Raw genomic sequence first — 21,838 nt, 5'->3', positions numbered from 1 at the left:
GGCCGCGGGCCGGTTCCTGAGGTGGCCCAGGCGCCCTCCCGCCGCCGGCGCCGCCCCGGCCGGCCCTCCCCGCCGCCCCCCGCCCTCCGCCTCCGCCTCCCCACCCCCCCGCCCTCCGCCTCCCTTCCCCCTCCCCGCCCAGCAGCGGTCGCTCGGGCCCCGGCGCTCGGTTATAAGATGGCGGCGCTGAGCGGCGGCGGCGGCGCGGAGCAGGGCCAGGCTCTGTTCAACGGGGACATGGAGCCCGAGGCCGGCGCCGGCGCCGCGGCCTCTTCGGCTGCGGACCCTGCCATTCCCGAGGAGGTGAGTGCCGGCGCGCCCTGCGCCCCTCGGGCTCTGGGCTCGGCTGGCTGGGGTGGGTTTTTGTTTTGTTTTTTTGGGGGGGGGAGGGGGAGGCGGGTGGTGGTGGGAAAGGTGGGAAAGAGGTGGCGGTGGGGGCCCTGCTGCCGTCAGCCACCCCCGTCTTCGGGGACTGCGGGGTGGGAGCTGGGCATCCCCGCCTCGTCCCTCTCCGTCATGCGGCTCCTCGCTACGTAAACACACACGGCGGCCCAGGGGGGTTTCCCGGACGCGCGCCCCGCTGGGGGGATTCGGGCGGCGTCGGCCGGGCGGGAGGCTTAGCAGCAGGGGGCGAGACTCAGGGTTGGTCCGAGAAGGTCACGGCCGCCTGAAGGGTAGCCAGGCTCTCCTCGCTTCGGTGTTTTCATTATTTGGGGGGGGGGGGGAGAAGGGTGGCGGCATCCAGGTGAACGGATGCAGGTTAGACCCCAGCCCGAGTGGCTGCTGTGATTGCTGCCTGCATGGCCCTGGGGATGCTGGGGCGCATCGTTCCCCGCCACTGTCCCCCCCCACCCCCCCTTTTCAGGACGCTGCCCTTCCCTCCACTTTTCTACTTGTTTGAGGATTTCTCTTCAACCTGTTTTACCCAGCAGATGCTTTTGATGTAACCTTTACTTTTTTTTTCAGCCTTAAATACCGCTGTTTGCGTCCTCCTTCCCATCCCGGTGTCGGGTCCCCCAGTTCTTCTGTCTGATGCTCTGTCGCTGAGTGGTAAACCATCACCCCCCCCCCAACCCCCCCAATCCTGTTCCCATCTGCCGCTCCCGTTCTTTGGCCGATTGTCGGACCTGCCAGCTTTCTAAGCCTCAGTTTCTACCCGAGACCATTTTTGCACTTCTCTTATCTAGGCCGTCTGGATCATTCTGCTGCTCCCTAATAGCATTGTTATCTTGTTATTTTCACCAATTCGTCTGGGCGCTTTGGACCTCCTTCCTTACTTTCTGAACTCCGGAGCTGTCAGGATTCCATCAGGTTTCCCTTGCACTCTTTGGCACTTTTTGGTTACTCTTCCATTGTGCATTCACACCTCTTTATTTTTTTCCTGCCCATTTTTAAATAGATTTGATTGATTTCTTTCTGTTGTCCTCCTTTTTGTCCCAGTTTTTACCTTTCACTTTTTTTCCCCCCTCTTTGGCTTCTGCTTCTCTCAGCCTGTTTTTTGCATTATTCGGCCTCTTACCACCATGTTAAATTATTTACATCCGGTTTTTAAGGAAAATTTATTCCATTTAGTATTTGGCGTTGTACCTTATGAAACAAAACACTTGATTATACTTTGCAAGTAATGAGATAATATTTGGTATGATAACTATGCTTTGTGATTGATTAGATAATGTGACATTCTGTTGACTTTGCTCAAAGTTCTCTTTCCTTCTTACTGCCTGCATTTGGTTTCCCAATTCTCAACGTCTCATTCTTTCTTCTGTCTGTGCAATGCTCCTTTTCCTGCTTCATCATCTTTACTTTGGAAATTCACCCCATATGCTTGCTCTAGTATCAGTTCACAGTAGCAATTATTTTTCAGCCTCTTATGTCATTTCCATCTACGCCCATGATGTGTTCTATACCATCATTTGATCTAACATTCTAATATCTTCTTTCTTGACTTGCATGACTTTCCATTTAATTTTTAGTTTGCATTTCTGTTCAGATGAGTTTTCCTCTAACATCTGTTCATCTTCCGCAACTTCTTGGATTCTAAGGTTAGAGCCCTTTCCTTCTTCCATTTCCTAGTTTATTCTGATTTCCTTGTCCCCAGTTACCATTCATTTGGTCTTGTTTCCTGGCCTTTGGTTCTTAACTCGCTGAAGCTTCCTCTTGTCTTCCCCACACCTCCACATTCCTTCTTATTTATAAACAGCTTTGTTCCGTTGACATGGAAATTTATTTTTAGGATACATTGTTTTTGATGGATAAATACTAGGGGTCACATCTGCTGTCTATTTTTTCCATGAATCGGATATGCCTTTGTCTTACCAGGCACAGGTGTCTCTAGGCTTGCTTTACTCTGTAGTATCGCTGTGGTTTTGTTGAATTGTAACTTTGAAGACTATTACAGAGTAGAAGAGTGGATAAATTAATTGGTATGGATCGTGAACTTGTAATTCTCTGATTATAACATTATTTACATTGAAAACTTTAATAAGACTGGGGATCCCTGGGTGGCTCAGCAGTTGAGCGCCTGCCTTCCGCCCAGGGGCATGATCCTGGAGACCTGGGATCCAGTCCAGTGTCGGGCTCCCTGCATGGAGCCTGCTTCTCCCTCTGTCTGTGTCTCTGCCTGTCTCTCATGAATAAATAATCTTTAAAAAATCATAATATTATTTTTAAAAAAGAGAACTTTAAGACTTAGTAGGACAGTTTGCAATGATAATCTTTTGTTAAGTCCAATCTCCCCTATCTTATTTGAAAGGGCCAAATTGTTTGAGTTCAACCCTCTGAAGATTCTGATTCAGTAGGTGAGAGTTCTTCTGTCAGTGTCAGTATTTGGCACATTTCCAGGGCAGATCTCATGTAACAATGCTTGAGAACCACTACCTAATGAATTTAAGTTTGAATTGCCTATCATTGGAAAGCATATTGGTATCTCCTGAAACTGCGAGAGGACACTCCTAACTAAATTTAATTAGAAGTGTTTTGCACTGCCTCCTCCACTCAGGTTTTCATGTTTAGTGATGAGTAGTTTTCCCTCTATTATTTCTTGTAGGAGCTGATAATAAAGGTATTTGCATGGGGGAGGTGGGGAATAAATGATTAAGAGTGAGTCTCTTTTGAATATAGATATTAGTGTTAAGAGATGGCAGAATAAATTCCTCCAAAAATAATTTAAAATTTGAAGTTAATATCGTTAATTCAGTGGAAGCTAATATGTACTGGTCTTTTAACTGTCTTCCTTATGTATACTTCAAGAGGTATAATTGCCAAGCGCATGGAAAGAAAGGAAAAGTTCTACTTGTGTAAAATGATACATTTTATTCTAAAGAATTCCCTTGCCTGACAGTAAAACAGAGTTTTTTGTTTTTGTTTTTAAAGTTTCTCAGAGGGAAATTTGAGCTGCATTAAAATTTCCGACTATAGAGGGAAAGCACATTCATTATTGAAAAATTAGAAAGCTATAAGTACAAAAAAGGAAAAAAAAATCTGTAGTTTTGCCACTAGGATATAATTAGTATATAAACATTTTGGTGTGTATCCAAAACTTTTTAATGTTTGTATATACAATGTATGTAATTTTATAATATTTTTAAACTTAATAGAGCAAAATATTTTACATATCATTAGGTAATACTGTGATTTTTTTTTTAAAACTGATCGTTTTTCTTGGATATTAGAGATTTTTTTTTATTGCTTGTTATCAAACATCTTGAACATAGAAGTAGATTTTAGTTTTTAAATTGTGTTGGGAATTGAACAAATTTCATGTCCTGTATTTGTAAGTATTACTTTGTAGACGTCAAAATAGGATATTCTGGTAAAGGACAGGAGCTTGTTATATATTATGAAATGAATGTGCTTATACTTTTGGCATTAAACCTTTACTTCTGGCCATTTATATTTCCCCAATGTTTCTTTCCGTGACCATATGGTATAATATGGGATAACATGACCATATGGTATAATAAATACATTTATTTTAAAAAAATGTGTTATACCAGGGTGTGATATTTATTTATTCTTCTGTGTTTCTGTAGAAAGAACTTCTTACAATTGCATTACAATTAAAATTATATTGTTTTTCAAGATCTATCACCAGCCTAAGTTGTGTAATTATAATAATGCATTGACTAAGCAATATTCTGGGATGGATTCAGTGTGGCCCACTGTATTAAAACACATCTGTGTGAGCCATGTGAAACCAGGTTGAATTACCTCATACTCTTAAAAAGAGGTAGTCCTGTTAGGGTACTGTGTGCTTGTATAGTTCTTGTATTGCTGCTAATATTTGTCTAGGTATTTTTGAAGGTAGACAAAACATGCCTGTTAGGCATAACTTTGAAATAGCTGTTTGTCTTCAGTATTTCTAGTGGTCTCTTTGTATATATTCCTTCTGTACCCCTCCCTCCTTTAGGCATCCACTCACTTTTATTTATCTGATATCAGTCACTTACATATGCTGGCTGTTAAAGGAATCATTTATCAGTAAACAGATAAGAAAAGAATGTTGGTACTGGATGCTTGAATCTTTGAATATAGTAAACCTAAGAGCAAACTTGATTTAATCTTATCTGGGTAATAGGCCAGAAAAATTATATTTGGATAACTGGCTAGAGAAGTTTGACTTTTCTCAATTCCCTGTCCCTTGCTTTCCTGATAAAGGATGAATAGGAAACTCTTATAACAACTGGAAACCTATGTTTTGTGAATGGTGGAGAAGAAAGGAAAGGAGCAGGCTACATTGTTTTTTAGCATTATCTAAGACCTGATGCCTACATGTTGAAGAATGAGGCAGCTGCTTAGTTTTCTTTCTTTTTCCCAATCATAAAGTTATTTTCTCTTTAAGAATTGCAAAATGCATTTTGTTTTCTTAGGCACCTTGATATTAATTTAGCTGAGTGCTTAGTGAACATTTTGTGTCACAATCACCTTGTTTTAGGAAATGCTGTATGTTGCTATGCTTCCTATATTTCTGCCTCAAGTTGTCATTACAATAAGCCTTTCTTGTCAGTAGCTCTTACAGGATTTTTTTCTTCCTCAGAAGTTGAATTGAGTCCTTTACGTGTTCTGTTCTTTATTTCTCCTACGTTGGTTTTTCTGTGAGATGAGGATCAGCAATAGTAGAGAACTGAATTCAAAATAGGTGAGCCTGTTTAGGAGCTTTTCTGTTTTTTCAAGTTAAGCAGCGCCTTTATAGTCATAATGTTATAGATAACACAATATAAGAACCAAAAAGATAGTCTCAATTGTTCCATTCTTTTGTTAAATATTTGCTGGAGGCATTGACGTGTTCTGGGAGGTAGTCTTTATTTTTTAGTTTCTTTTGGATACCAACCTAATTTACTATCATACATAATTAGCATGGTAGAAGAAACTCTTAATACAGCCTACACCCTAACATTAAGCAATTATTTTTTTCTACCCTCTGAGATTATTTTGGTTTCCATGTTTTCTCTTGGGCTTAAAACTATTAGTCTTGTTTCTTCCCGTATCAAGACTATGCATAGAGAGGGAAATTGATGCCATATCTCCGTTAACGTTACATTCCTTTCTGGGTCTTGGGAATGCCCTCAATATAGAATATAAAAATTGCTCTGAACTCAATTAACTTTATGTCTTCTGGAAGCTCTGTAACATCAAATGAAACATCATTTTTATTCTTGTAATGTGGCTGCAGTTATTGACAGCACTTTTGGGACAAATGTACCATAGGATGGTAGTTTTCAAATTACTGTAGAGCTCTAGGACAATCAAAAAAAAAAAAAAAATCACTGTAAGAAATTCAAATTTTAATTTACCCTAATACATACCTAGGAGAAACAGTTTTTTTCTGTTTTGTACATTTTTTTAAAAAAAAAAATCTTCACCTTTTGCAACAGTATCTGGTACATTGGTACTTAGCTATTTAATGAGAAAAACAGTGATTTGATACTCTGTTTTTCTGTACTTTTCATTCTCTTTTTAAATGCTGCTTATAAATCAGTTTACTAGATTGATGACCAATTGGTTGCAACAAGCATTTTGGAAAACATTGTTTTGAGGGTTTCAAGGACCGCCTTCAGAGGTTACTTAAAGGCTCTATTTAGTCCCCCTACACCTTAATTCTTGAAGTTCTTCATTTATCTGCTTTACACGTTGGTTTCCTTGCAAAGAAAAGGGTTTTATGGCTGTGAAAATTGTAGAGCTCCTCTTATGAAAGATATGTACTGGCATGAATCTTCTTAATTGTAATAATCTATGTAGAAAATTTTAACATGTGTCTAAGACCGTGGTCAGCAAACTTTTTTTGTAAAGGGTTAAATAGTAAAATTTTAGGCACCATAGGCCTATTTTGACTTTCTAAAAATAACTCAACAGACCCAACAGTGGTGTTGGTGTTGTAGCACAAAAGCAACTGATAGACTGTGTAAGCAAATGAGCCTGAGTGTATTCCAGTAAAACTCACGGACACTGAAATTTGAATTTCATGTAATTTTCATGTGTTGTGAGATACTCTTGATTTTTTTTCGATCATTTAGAAATGTAAAAACTAGTCTTATGGGCTGTTTTAAAATAGATGATGGCCTACATTTAGTCTGTGGGCCAGTTTTCGGACTTCTGGTCTAAGGGAGACTGATTATATCATTGTAAGTTTTGAAATTAAGGTGTGGGTTAGAGATCTATAAAGTTAATAATTGCTTTTTGAGAAAAATCAGGTTTATTTGGTTATAATTTACATGTACTGTAATGTACCATTTCAACTGTACAGTTTGATGAGTTTTGACAAATGTACATAGTCCTGCAATGACTGCCACAATCACGACCCAAAACATTTCCATCATCTCAAAAAGTTCCTAATTCTTCTGCATTCAGAACTCCATTCTGACCCTCAGTTCCTGGCAGACACTGGCCTGATCTCTAGTTTTACCTTTTCCAGAAAGTTACATGAACGAAATTGTACAGTATGGGGTTTATGTATTTGGCTTCTTTCATTTAGTTTGATGTTTTTGAGATTCACCCATGTTGCGTGTATCAGCAATTAGTTTCTGCATATTGAGCCACTCTGAGGGCTGCCTGTGGGCCCTCACCACCCCTGACCCCACCCCACTGGGTGGTGCCAGGCCCCTGCCACGGTGCATCCGCATAGACCTTGACTGGGCGCGGGGCTGCGTAGCCTTCTATGATGGCCACTCCCTAGACCTACTCTTCCCCTTCCAGGGGCCGGGCCCCCTGGGGGAGCGCGTTTTTCTCGCTGCTCTGCACCCGCCATGCCCACGCCACACTCTGCATTGTGCCAGCCGAAGGCTGAGTCCACCCCACCACCCCATCACCCCACCACGGGGAGGCTTCCTCCTGCGCCAGGGAGCCCCCCTTCCTCCTGGGAGCACATCCACCTGTCCCCACCCTCCTTCCCACCTGATCCCTACCCAGCACACCAGCCCTGGCCACCAGGTAGACAGGATGGGTACCCGCAGCAGTTTACTACCGGCCCCCACCTTGCCTCCTCTCCAGATGGGCCTGGTCCTCCTCCACAGCTCTAGGGCTCCAGCTTCTGCCCTGGCTTGTGTCTTCTAGGAGGGGATAGGCCAGCCCTACTCCATGGTGACTGCTTCCTATGCTCATAGTCTTTTCCACTTTGGGACCTTGTTAGGGCTCCTCCTGCACATGCTCATAGTAAGGAACAAATGGTGCTACCACTCCTTTCCTCCACCTGGGAATGGCCCAGACCCCCAAACTCATCCTTGTATATAGCTTCACATCTTTCCACATATGTATAAATGGGCCCATATTAAACACATTTTGTGATGTTGGGTTATTTATTTTGTGCATCTGTGGCAATAAATGAGATCTCAGTGGTGGTAAAAATAAATTGCAGGCTGCCCTGCATCCCTATTTATTTATATAGTTATCAGTTAATGGATAGTAGTGTTTGTTTTGTTTTGTTTTGTTTTTTACTTTTCAGCAATTATAATAAAGATTGCTATAAACTTTCCAGTTTAGGTTTTTGTATGGATATGAGCTTTCATTTCTCTGAGTAAGGACCTAGAATTGGATTGATGGGTTGTGTGGTAAGTATTTAACTTTATAAGAAATTGCCAATCCAATTAAAAAATGGGCAGAGATGGGCAGCCCAGGTAGCTCAGCGGTTTAGTGCCGCCTTCAGCCCAGGGTGTGATCCTGGAGGCCCGGGATCAAGTCCCACATCGGGCTCGGTGATTGGATCCTGCTTCTCCCTCTGTCTGTGTTTCTGCCTCTCTCTCTCGGTCTCTGTGTCTCTCATGAATAAATAAATAAAATCTTAAAAAAAAATGGGCAGAGGACATGAACAAACATATCTCAGCAGATGACCAAGAGATGGCCAACAGACACATGAAAAGATGCCTAACATCACTCATCATCAGGGAAATGCAAATCAAAAGCACAATGAGGTATATCACATCACACCCGTCAGAATGGCTAAAATCAAAAACCTAAGAAACAAGTGTTAGCGAGGATGTGGAGTAAAAGGAACCCTCATACACTGTTTGTGGGAATGCAAACTGGTGTAGCTGCTGGTGGAAGACATGGATAAAAAAAATAGAACTACCCTATGATCCACTAATCACACTACTGGGTATTTACCCAAAGAATATAGAAACACTAATTTGAAGGGATAGATGCACCCTTTTGTTTATTGCAACATTATTTACAGTAAATAGGCAAGCTATGGTAGCAGCCTAACTATCCATTGACTGATGAATGAAGAAGTATATATATGTGTATATTTGTTTATATGTGCATATATAGGAATATTAGCTGTAAGAAAGAATGAAATCTTGCCATTTGCAAAAACATGGATGGATTTAGGGGGTATAACGATAATTGAAGTTAATCAGAGAAAGACAAATACCATATGATTCCACTCATGTGTTGTATTTAAGAAATAAATGAACAAAGGAAAAAGACAAACCAAAAACCATACTCTTTTTTTTTTTTTTTTTAAGATTTAAGATTTTTTTAAGATTTAAGCCCGATGTGGGAATCGATCCCGGGACTCCAGGATCATGCCCCAGGCCAAAGGCAGGCACTAAACCGCTGAGCTACCCAGGGATCCCCGAAAAACCAGACTCTTAACTGTAGATAACAAACATGGTTACCATAGAGGAGGTGAGTAGAGTGATGGGTGAAATAGGTGAAGGGAATTAAGAGTCCACATATCTTGATGAACACTAAGTAATATTTGAAATTGTTGAATCACTCCATTGTATGCTTGATACTAATATATCAATGCATGTTAATTACACTGGAATTAAAAAAATGCAAAACCAGCAATACCATTTTGTATTGTTACCCACAGTGAATGAGTGTTCCATTTATTCTCTACTCTTGTCAGCATTTGGTGTTGTCCTCCTCCTTAGTTCTAACCGTTCTAGTAGATAAGTAGTAGTTGCTTATTGTGTGATTTGTATTTTTCTAATGACCAATGTTGGACATGTTTTATATGCTTATTTACTATCGATTTATTTTTTTAGGTGAAAAGAAAATTCTCATTTAAATCTTTTTATTCAAGGGCACCTGGATGACTCAGTGGTTGAATATCTGCCTTCAGCTCAGGTAGTGATCCTGGGGTCCTGGGATTGAGTCTCATGTCAGGCTCCCCAGAGGGAACCTGCTTCTTCCTCTCCCTATGTCTCTACCTCTCTCTCTCTCTAAGAAAAAAACTTTTTATTCAGAATTTATCTTCTTGTAGAGTTGTAAGAGTGCCATATTTATATTCTGGATATAAGTCATTTATATCAGATATGTGTTTTGCACGTGCCTCCCAGTCTGTGACTTGTCTTTTTTGTTTTCTTCATTGTCTTTTGAAGAGTAGAAGTTTTATTTTTGATAAAGTCCAGTTGATCATTTCTTATAAATTTCCTGCTTTTTGTGTCTTATTCAGTAAATCTTTGTCTAACCTAAGATCATAAATTTTCTCCCATGTTTTTATGCTAGAAATGTTATGATTTTAGCTGTTACTTTTAGGTCTGTGATCCGTTTGAAGTTAATTTTTGTATATGTTGTGAGGTAGTGGTTGAAGTTCATCCTTTTTCATATGGTATCCAGTTTCATAGGTGTTGAAGAAACTTTTTTCTTTCTTTTTTTTTTTTTAAGATTTTATTTATTTATTCATGAGAGATAGAGAGAGACAGGCAGAGGGAGAAGCAGGCTTCATGGGAGGAGCCTCCAGGATCACTCCCTGGGCTGAAGGCGGCACTAAATCGCTGAGCCGCCCAGGCTGCCCAATAAACTATTCTATCTGCCAGGTTACCTTGGCACCTTTATTGAAATTAACTGATTATGTGAGTTTTGTAGTCTGTTTTATTGACCTATGTGTCTCTTCTTTGTTTTTTTTTTTTCTTTTTTTTTTTTTTTCTCTTCTTTGGTTAGTACCACACTATCTTGATTACTGTAACTATAGTTAAGTCTTAAAATTGGGTAGATCCAATTCTTAGGATTTTTAGAACTTTAAAATTTGTTTTTTGAATTTCTTGTGTTAACTGTACTTTTGGAAGGAAAAGGTCCCTAATTTTCTTAATCTCAAAGGTCTTTTCTACCCCTAAAAAGCTTAAGACTCACTGCTGTATATAATTAGTGCACACTTATCTTGAATTATTTGGGTTAGGTTCATGAGAAATGGCAGGTAAAGAAAACTTGTTTCATTCAAAATTTCTTTATAAGAAATGAAGGGGGGAACACGTGGGCGGCTCCGCGATTGAGCATCTGCCTTCAGTTTGGGGTGTAATCCCAGGATCTGGGATTGAGTCCCACATAGGGCTCCCTATGAGGAGCCTGCTTCTCCCTCTGTCTATGTCTCTTCCTCGCTCTCTGTGTCTCTTATGAATAAATAAATCTTTAAAAAAAATGAAGGGGATGTTTCGGTAGGTTGCACAAAAAAAAGTCAATAATGTCCTTTTTACCATATTGCAAAAATATTATAATCAAGATACTTAGGGGTGAAAGTGAATATATTAAGATGTTTATTTACCATAGTAACTGAAAATGTCAGCTTGTGGAAGATGCTAGTTTATATTGTTATTCTCCATCTTCATTATAAAAATTCTTCCATTTGACGCCTATGTCCTGTTCTGTGATCTTACAGAATTAGTAATTTTATTAATCTTAGAGTCATCAATAAATTGTTTTTACTAAGGATAAAGTATATGATGGCTGTTGGTCATATTTCTGCCTTTTTCATTGGGGCCCGTAGGATCCTTCACCTCTCTTTTTTTTTTCTTTTTTTTTTCACCCAGGTGTCCCTCGGCAGTTCTTAATATTAGATTGTTGGTGGACTGTTTGGTAGGACTGCTTGAATGTTGATTGGCTGTTGATAGAACTGTTGGAATGTTGATTACATTCAGTATTATCTTTAAACCACTACTGAGTGGTTTAAACACAAAGTGCCAACATTGATACTTTTGCTAAGCATTTCATGGGAAAGAGGTAAAATGTATTAGTATGATAGTACAGAGACTATGTCTCCTGGCTTTAGGAAAAATGGTAAGCCTGAAGACATGTGTTTTGATATTTTTAAAGGTATGATCCACCATTTTCCTTGTCATCCTTCTAAAACTACATTGATGACTTTTGTATTAAGTCATTTTGTAGGCCAAAAAGTATTCAAGTATTCAATAAATATTTGAGTGCCTACAGTATACCAAGTAGTACTCTAGGTGGTTAGGAATATGTTTGGAAACAAAACAAGATCCCAATTAGGGACACCTGGTTCAGGATGTGATCCCAGAGTTCTGAGATCGAGTTCCACATCGGGCTCCCTGCAAGGAGCCTGCTTCTCCCTCTGCCCATGTCTCTGCCTTCTCTCTGTGTCTCTCATGAATAGACAAATAAAATCTTTAAAAAAAAAAAAAAGATCTCAATTATATGCTGGTGGAAGTATGTGTATGTAGTGGGGGATGGGCAGACACAAAAATTATATATAGTATGTTTGAAAGTAACAAGTACTATGGAAATGAAAGAACAGGACACGATTTGCAATTTAAAATACAGAGATTTGAATAGGGCTTTAGTTGAGAAGGTTGGTATTGAGCAAAGATTTAAGGAGGTAAAGGAAAGGCATTTCAGGTAGAAGAACCAAATTCACAGGTTCTGAGTCAGGAATGTGCCTTGCCTATTTGAGAAACAGCAAGGAGGTCAAAATTGCTGCAGTGGCTTAAAGAGGGGAGGGAGTAATAGGAGGTGAAATCTGAGAGTTGTTGGGGGTAGGAATGGGAACCAAAGGCCATTGACTTTTGCTTTAAGTGAAATGGGTAGCCATTCAGAGTTTGAGAAGTCAGAATGGAGTCACAGGAGTTACTTTTTAACAGAAATGTTCTAATTATTATGTAGAGAATAGACTGTAAAGGGGTTAGGGTAGGTGTAGGGTAACCAGGGAGGAGGCTTTTGGAATTATCGAGACAATGGTTTAGACCAGATCAGAAGCAGTAGAAGTATTGAGAAATGATCAGATTCTGGATGTTTTTAAAGTAGAGCCAACAGGATTTGTTGATAGATTAAATTCAAGATGTGCAAGAAAGAGAGGTGTCAAGAGGAAAGAAGAGGGCACAGATTAAGAATTCAGTTTGGGGTATGTTAAGTTTGAAATACCTATTAGATGTTAAAGATGTTGAATAAGCTATTATGAGTCTGGAGTTTGGAGCAAGGCCTAGTGACAGAACTGTTGCTGTATCTGTCTTCCTTTCTTCTTGAGTATATACTTAGATACTTCTTAGTATTTAGGTGTGGTCATATGATTAAGTTCTGGCTAATGTAATATGAGCACATGTGATATAACACTAATTCTAGGTCTGGTCCATACAAACAGCTTCCTTCCTGTTTTTCCCTTCTAGTTGGTTGAACTGTGATGATCCCAAGGGTAAGTTGGAAGCCCTATGTTGTAAATGGTAGATTGGCCATTAGCCTAGGTTTCTGAACACTGCATGGATAAAGACCACCTTGCTAACCTGTTCAACAACCTAGTATTATTAGATGGATAAGAAATAAACTTTCATTGTATTTGAGTCCTTATGCCTCTTGAGTATATTTGTTATAACAGTTATAGTAGTTAGCCAACTCTGAATTTGGAATTTGGATGGTATTTAAAGCTGTGAAATTGGGACACCTTGGTGGTTTAGTGGTTTAGTGTCTGCCTTTGGCTCAGGGTGTGATCCCGGAGTCCTGAGATCGAGTCCTACATTGGGCTTCCTGCATGGAGCCTGCTTCTCCCTCTGCCTGTGTCTCTGCCTCTCTGTGTGTCTTTCATGAATAAATAAATGAAATCTTAAAAAAAAATGAAGCTGTGAAATTGATGTAGTTATCAAGGGAATGAACATAGATAGGAAAAAAAGAGAGCCAAGGTTGGAAAAAAGAGGAAGAGCCTGAGAAGGAGCAACCAGTAAGATAGGAGGTAGTAAAATACAGACTAAGAATTCATCATTGGAGTTAACAAAGTAGAGGTATTGTGATCTACACAAGAATAAAGCCCTGAGATGAGGTTCCAGGGGAGATATTCTGATTGAGTGATTTTAAGGGAGAATAGAAGGGGAAGTGAAGATAGTGAAGAATTTTCCTAGAAAGGGGAACAGAGAAATGGAGCAATAAATAGCCAGTGAGGGAAGTTGGGTCATGGAATTTTTTTAGTGATAAAAAATATAAGAGCATATAGTGATAGAAATGAATCCTTAGAGAGTAAAACATTAATGGTTTCTGGAGGAAGAAGGGAAGGACAAGGATGAGAGGGATATTGCTGGAGTAATCTCTCTAAAGAGGAAAGAGGGAAAGGGATTTAGTGTACAGTGGAAGGATTGACTCAATAGGAGTATGGATATTTTATGATAACAGTTGGTAAGGCAGACTGTGTAGACACAAATGTTGATAGGTGGGTAGATGTGATGTTACGAGTCTGTGTTCTCTTCCGATTGCTTCATTAAGACTTGAGGTTATCAGCTGACAGAGAGTTTTGTGCATTAAGGAAAGAGGTGAAGGTCTTGAAGTTGTTGAGGAGCACATGAGTGAATGAACTAGGGACAAATAGTAAAACTGATAATATTAAGTTATTTTACCAGTTATCCAGACACGTATTGTGTGACTTGACTTCTCACTTTTTGGTGCAGGGCTTCAGATCTAAGTTAAATGTAATTTTATTAATAACTGCCAAGACTATTTATTTATTTGTATGAGTCATTCTCATTTTGATGCACAGACATGGAATTGTTGGGAAATAGGACATGAATTATTACTTCTTCATGAAGTACCTGCCGTTATCATACCATAAATTTAAGGTAAATTAGGAGAGGTCTGATTACTAATTTTTCTTTTCAAAAACAATTCTTTGATTCTTTCTTTTTTTTTTTTTTTTAAGATTTTATTTATTTATTCATGAGAGAGACAGAGATTGAGGCAGAGACACAGGCAGAGGGAAGCAGGCTCCATGCAGGGAGCCCAAAGTGGGACTTGATCCTGGGACTCCAAGATCATGCCCTGGGCTGAAGGCAGGCGCTAAACTGCTGAGCCACCCAGGGATCCCTTTTTGATTCTTCCTATGTTGAAATCATATTGAATATTTTTCTATATAGAATAGCATCTTCATTGCAGTTTAATTTTTAAACTACCGTGAGGCACTTGCTGTCCTGTTACTTTCTTTCAAACACTCTCCAAGTCTGACTTGTCTTTTGCTCAGGTTTTTCCTACTCCCCAAAATATAAATTCCTTCCCCTGTCCTCACCCTATCTAAACCTTTCAGGCTTAGCTCACTTATTGCAGGAAGCCTTCCTTAACCTCTTTCTGAGGCCTAGTCTACTAGGCCTAGTCTTTCTAGGCGTCTACTTTGTGCTTTCATGGTATCTCATATAGTTGGTATCATTTAACTGTATTATAGTTTTTATTGGTATCTGTCCATGCCCTTTAGACCAATGTCACTCAGTCAAAATTTCTGTCATGATTGAAATGTTCTGTGCTGTCTAGTATATCCATGGATAGCTCCTATGCACTTAAAATATGTATAGGACTGAAGAGTTGGATTTTAAAATTTATCTGATTAAATTTAAATAATTTAAATATTTTAAATTTTAAATTGTGTGGCTATTGGCTACTTTGATCAGTGCCACTCTAGAGCTTTTTAAAGTCAAGGCTTATGTGGAATTCATACTTATTTTTTATTGCATAGCAGTACTTACTGCTACTTAAATTACTATGTTCTTTCTTAGTAGTCGTAGCCCAAATAGTTATCACTCATCTAGAATCTGGCAGCTTACTCCTCTACTTCTGTTCTTAACCATAGCTTTGTGGTTTGTTTTCAGATTACGTCGATTTATGCAGCGATAAGTTCTTTAGTACTATAAAGCTAGGGTTTTTGCTGCTGTTTTTTCTTTTTTTTTTTTTTCTCTCTTGGCCTGGAAAAGCTGGGTGCTGTGAGGTTACCTCAAGGAATTTCTGAGGGTTGTGAGTAGCAAGGAAGAGACTCAGTGGGCCCTGGAGGATAGGGAGGCAATTTCTGCTTCAACCAAAGTAGATCCACTTCATAAGTATTTTATTGAAATTATGCTTGAGATTTCATATGGAAGGAAAAAAGGCTTCTAAAAGATAACACTATGTTTTTTTAAACTTGTTTGTTTGTTTATTTAGTATGTGGGGATGGGGAGGAGGGAATCTCAAGCAGACTACCTACTGAATGTGAAGCCCAGCATGGGCCTTGATCCCACAACCCATGAGATCATGACCTGAGCCGGATGCTAATCGACTGAGCCACCCAAGGCATCCCTAAAAGATGATACTCTTTTTTTTTTTTTTTTTTAAGATGATACTCTTGATGTAGGAAGCAAGACATCCATGGCAGTATGTGAGTAAGTGCCAGAGTGGATGATGGAGGAGTTCAGAAATGGAATGTTATTATGAGCTAATGAGGACTTGATGGAAATTAGTGTTTAACCTTGACAGAAGGAAGGAAAAAAGATGTAATAGGTAGTGGGCATAGACTTTACAAAGAACTGAAGTTAGTAATACATATGGTAGTTTTGTTTAAGGAACAGAATTTTCATGTTTATAGTTGAGTGACTTGTCTGAAATAGAACTTGGCTATGTTAGACAGGATTGCACTTTATGTTTATTATTTTTTTATTTTTTAATTAAAAAATATTTATTCATGAGAGAGAGAGAGAGAGAGAGAGAGAGGCAGAGACACAGGCAGAGGGAGAAGCAGGCCCCATGCAGGGAGCCTAATGTGGGACTTGATCCTGGGTCTCCAGGATCATGCCCTGGGCTGAAGGCGGCACTAAACTGCTGAGCCACCTGGGTTGCCCAGGATTGCACTTTAGATAATAGTTGTAGACTGAATTTTTTTTTTTAATTTTTAAAATATATTTATTTATTTATGAGTGGAGTGAGAGAGCATGAGGTTGGGGGGAGAAGACAGGGAGAGGGAGAAGCAGGATCCCTGCTGAACTGGGAGCCCGATGCGTTGATTGATCCGAGGACACTGAGATCATGACCTGAACTGAAGGCACACTTAACTGACTCAGCCACCCAGATGCCCCTACACTGAAAAAAATTTAACTTTATATGTAGTGGGGTGAAAGTGGTTTAAAATAAATGATAAAAGTAGTGTTTAAGAATAATTGAATTGGTAAGGGTTTGTAGAGTAGATTCAAGGTGGGAAAAGGTCAAACAACCAAAAATATGTAGAGAAAGACTTAGCAGGAAGATGTACTATGTCATTGTTGAAGCTTGGGTTTGATGGTAGATACTGAGACAGTTTGCAGTGCACGATATTTATTAGAAATCAACACCTATGAAAGAAAGAGGCAAGATATTGGATTGGACACAGGATGAAGTTGGATTGTGATGCATGCCTCACAAAACCTTTGCCTATTAGTGTGATCACTAATTAGAGCTCTGAAGTGAGGAATTGAGAGGGAATTGAGCCAGCTTGCTGAGCCTTTTTACCCCTCCTTGCTTGGTCACTGGCTGTGGGCTGCAGTTCAGGTGGACTTTGAAGGAGGTAAAATTTGGAAGCTGTCTGTTGACTGTCCTCATAGCTGTCCCTCCTTCCATGAAGGGGGAACTGGATCATGCATCTCTGTGACTTATACAGACAGTGGTCTGCCTGTGGTCAGTTCTTCCCCAGAGGTCAGTGTATTTTGGTTGTTAAGAATATAGGGGAAGAAAAAAAAAAAGAATATAGGGGAAGAGGGCAGCATTAGCCTTTATTTTTATTTTTATTTTTATTTTTTTAGCATTAGCCTTTAATGAGCAAGGACCAGGGAAGTCCTATATCTCTTTCAGTGTTCAGGACAGTCTGTACATTTAAGAATTGCTTGAATAACCACATGACATAGAGTGATATGTAGGACTTTGTGGGTGAAAAAAGTGGTAATAATGACCTGAGCTTAGAAACTAACTTTGTTGGGATCCCTGGGTGGCGCAGTGGTTTGGTGCCTGCCTTTGGCCCAGGGCGTGATCCTGGAGACCTGGGATCGAATCCCACGTCAGGCTCCCAGTGCATGGAGCCTGCTTCTCCCTCTGCCTATGTCTCTGCCTCTCTCTCTCTCTCTCTCTCTCTCTCTCTCTATGACTATCATAAATACATTTAAAAAAAAATTAAAAAAAAAACTAACTTTGTTTTAGATATGAGGCATTGTTTTAATGTACACAAAAAGTCATAGGAATTTAATGATCACATATTTTGGAAGAATATTAAAAATTTTATCAGAACTTTATCAGGAGTTCTTCACCACTTTAGAAAATCACATAATTGATGGCAGGGCCCCCTGCACACTATTGGGTGACTCCGATATTTTGCCTCTCAGTCTATAGTTGTGACCACTACAGTTGTAGTGATTCTCCATGTAGATATAAGCATCTGATACCCTTATTATGTTTGTTTTAATATTGCCTGCACATTTTGAAAAAATATTTTATTGCTAATTTATTTCATATGATTGAAAGTACAGTTAGGGTGTTACTGACTTTAAATTTTCACTTAGGCAGGCTAACTCTGAATTTAATTTTAGGATAGTAAAGGAGGTGTTACAAAATAGTTGTCACAAAAAGGGGAAATTGATTTCTGTTTTCAGTAATGGCAGGTTGGGTTATTTCAGATTAACCATTTTGATGAAAACAACTAAAAATCTTGGAAACGTTATTTTAAAATATTTTAAGGAAATTAAAAAACTGAAGAGGTAGTAAGTAGACAGCTGCGAGGCCAAATTCTAGGAAAAAGACAGGACTTGGAGCAATAAGTAGAGGATGAAGTAGCTTTTGGTTTAAGAGTAGTTGCCAATCTGTTTAGATTTAGGCTTTGGTTTTGGTGTACTTTATAGGATGAAGAGAGTCAAGGCCTACAGTTTGTCCAAAGTGAGTCAAAATGGAGAATGACTCTGTTTTAAGATGATATTCCAAGGACTCCATCATTAGGTTAAGAATGAAACAGAACTAAACTGTCTACCTACTCTCATATGTAGGGGATTATAGATTTGTAGCAAGGGAAGAAAAGGGAAATTAAGAAAAATCCTTCAAGTTGTGAACACAGTTTTAGCTTTCACACTGATTAGCAGCTTAGATTTGTCCTGCCTGGGTAGTCTAGGGACTCTCAAACCATTTGTCATAGTTCCTGGTTTTATTTTTTTTATTTTTATTTTATTTTTTTTTAAATTTTATTTATTTATTCATGATAGTCACAGAGAGAGAGAGAGAGAGGCAGAGACACAGGCAGAGGGAGAAGCAGGCTCCATGCACCGGGAGCCCGACGTGGGATTCGATCCCGGGTCTCCAGGATCACGCCCCGGGCCAAAGGCAGGCGCCAAACCGCTGCGCCACCCAGGGATCCCGTAGTTCCTGGTTTTAGACTGGTAGTACTCACAAAGCCTGTTAGAAGGAAAGGCAAATTATTTGGAGAAAGGCCCTTCATCTTGAAGGGGATTGTCACTAATAATTTTTCAAGGACAGTAATCATTACACTGTCACAAGTAACCAAGTATAGTGAAAAAACACAAGTTAAAATTACATGATATATGTAAATAAAATTCGAGTACTATAAGATTTGCTTAGTTTTTGTTATTGGGATGTAAATGACATATAACTATAGTTTGGTTTATGTACATGTACCTCAAAATAAGTTTTTTAAAAAGAAAAACATAAAAAAAAAGAACATAATAACACACATGGAAATGGCACTGTGAATACGAAACAGATCCAAAAAAATTCTCAAATATAAGATGGGTTTAAAACAATTGCTATGTGTTATGTTTAGAGAATGAAACACAAATTTGAAGACAAGCAGAGAACAAGAGACTGTATAACTGTTATAAACTTACTTAGTAGACTTGAAAAATCCAAATAGAAAATGCAGAAATGAAACGCCTAGTATACCTAAGGGAAAGATTGAGCAGATTATTTCTAACTGAAAAAGAATTAGTTACCTGGAAGATAAGGCAGGAGAAACTTTCCCAACTGCACTAATGAGAGTCAAAACAATGGAAAATATTGAAGAGAGGTTGCATGATGAGAAAGAGTGAGATCTAACATATTTAATCAAAGCTTCATAAAGACAGGAAAGAGAATGATACAGAGGTAGTATTTAAAGTGATTTTTCTGGCTGAAAAATTTCTAGTTCTGATGAGAAACCAGTTGATAGATTTAGGAAGCTCAATGAATTTCTAATAGTATAAGTAAAAAAATCTGTGCCCAGACAAATCAGTGAAATGGCATAAACCCAAACACAAAGAAAAAAATCTTAAAAGCAGCCTGAGGAAGAAAAGAGGTCTTTTAAAGGAGGAGCTATGGACTGACAACTAACTTCTCAACAGAAAAGTATACATATTTTCAAAATAATTGCTGATATATACTTACTTAGCAAAAATATTCCTCAAAGATGAAGGTAAAAGTTTAGTTTAACAAACTCCATCAACCCTTTCTAAAGGAAATTATGAAGGATGTACTTTAGGTGGAGAGATTCCAGATAAAGATGGAATGAAGAGTAAAGAGCCTATTGAAATAAATCAGAGAAGACCTAGTGGGGCAAAATACCATGTACATGGATTGATAGACTCCATATTCTAAGGCATTATTCTCCAAATGGAGTTATATGTTAATATAATTCCAATCAAGGCATTTTATTTTGGTTGGTTGGTTTTGTTTTTTGTTTGTTTTGTTTTGTTGTTGTTCAGGTGAAACTAAAACAGATTCTAAAATTCTCTGGAAAATCAATAAAGGGCCAAAGTAGCTCAGATGCTCTCAAAGAGGACAATATGGGAGGACTTATTTTACCAGTTATTGAGACTTATTATAAAGTATAGTAATTAAGACACGGTCATGAGTAGTCTAGTGATAGACCAGTGAAACAAAACAGAAGAAAATCTATAACTATAGGTTACTTGATGAATGACAGATACAGGTTACTTAATATATGACAAATATGTCAGTAATTAGTGAGAAAAGAATGCCCCTTTCAATAAATGGTGCTGGGAAAAATAATTGGAACTTTAATGTCAAAATGATCACAAATTCTGGGTACATTAAATGCCTGGATATGAAATGCAAAAAATATAAAGCTTTTAGAAGATAAGAGGAGAACATGTTTTTATTTAGAGGGTTTCTTTTAGAGATTTATTTTATTTTATTTTATTTTTTATTTTATTTTTAATTTTTATTTATTTATTTATGATAGTCACAGAGAGAGAGAGAGAGAGAGAGAGGCAGAGACACAGGCAGAGGGAGAAGCAGGCTCCATGCACCGGGAGCCCGATGTGGGACTCGATCCCGGGTCTCCAGGATCGTGCCCTGGGCCAAAGGCAGGCGCCAAACTGCTGCGCCACCCAGGGATCCCCCCTTATTTTATTTTAAAGATTTTATTTATTTTACAGAGAATAAGCATGATGGGAGGGGGGCAGAGGGAGAGAGAGAAATCTCAAGTGGACTATGCACAGAGTGTGGATCCCAACTGAGGGCTCGATCTCACAACTCTGAGATGACCTGAGCCACAATCAAGAGTCAGTGGCCCAACCAGCTGAGCACCCAGGCACCTCTAAGATTTTATTTTTAAGTAATCTCTACACCCAACATGGGGCTCAGACCTATAGCCCTGAGATCAAGTTCCATGTTTCACTGACTGAGCCAGTCAGGTGCCCCTATTTAGAAAGCTTTTAGAGTTTTTTAATTAGAAGACTAAAATTAACATTTTTTGTTAAATTTATGATGGCACAAATTCTAAGATTCACCATTATTTTGTATTTCTAAAATAAAATATTGCCGGTTAACTATGATATGCTATTGATTGTAAAATAAATGCACCCAATTTTTATTTTATTTTTTTTAAAGATTTTATTTATTTATTCATAATGGACATAGAGAGATAGAGAGAGGCAGAGAGAGAAGCAGGCTCTATGCCAGGAGCCCGATGTGGGACTCGATCCAGGGACTCCAGGACCACTCCCTGGCCAAAGGCAGGCGCTAAACCACCGAGCCACCCAGGGATCCCCCTGCACCCAATTTTTACTTTTTAAATACTTTAACATCTTGCAAGTGATGAAACACAGTGCATTTCCTGAACTACTTTCTGTCAAGTGTGGATACAACTTAGGTTCTCTCTACTAGATGAATTCCCACAATTTGGAAGGCAAAGAGGACAGGGAAACTTGTCTTTGCTGCTGCTTGGTGGTTAGCAAAGTTGTGAGATTTGAATGAATAGAAGGAGTTGAGGTGAAAACACTGGACTGAGATGCCAGTGTTTAATACCAGCTTTGTGAAAATTATATATATATATATATAGAGAGAGAGAGAGAGCGAGAGAGAGAGAGAGAGAGGGAGGGAGGAAGGGAGGTGGTAATAGCAGCAGCATTATTTATAATAGAGAAAT

General features: G+C 39.0%; 1 protein-coding gene across 6 annotated transcripts in view; it reads left to right on the top strand.

Annotated features, from left to right (window-relative positions):
- Positions 1 to 126: 126 nt before the first annotated feature.
- The window catches only part of BRAF (B-Raf proto-oncogene, serine/threonine kinase), a 171,764-nt gene continuing 150,052 nt past the window's right edge, over positions 127 to 21,838 (top strand). For 2 of the 6 annotated variants that reach the window (XM_077850159.1, XM_077850166.1), the window contains exon 1: positions 128 to 303. In XM_077850159.1, the coding sequence (XP_077706285.1) occupies positions 178 to 303 (126 nt within the window). In that variant the 5' untranslated portion in view covers positions 128 to 177. Of the gene's footprint in view, positions 304 to 21,838 lie in introns of all 6 variants that reach the window. The other 4 variants (XM_077850164.1, XM_077850162.1, XM_077850160.1 and 1 more) reach the window with 4 other exon arrangements.

The sequence above is a fragment of the Canis aureus genome, chromosome 15 (assembly GCF_053574225.1).
Source record: "Canis aureus isolate CA01 chromosome 15, VMU_Caureus_v.1.0, whole genome shotgun sequence".
Lineage (NCBI taxonomy): Eukaryota > Metazoa > Chordata > Mammalia > Carnivora > Canidae > Canis > Canis aureus.
This window is presented reverse-complemented; position numbering and strand designations above follow the sequence as displayed.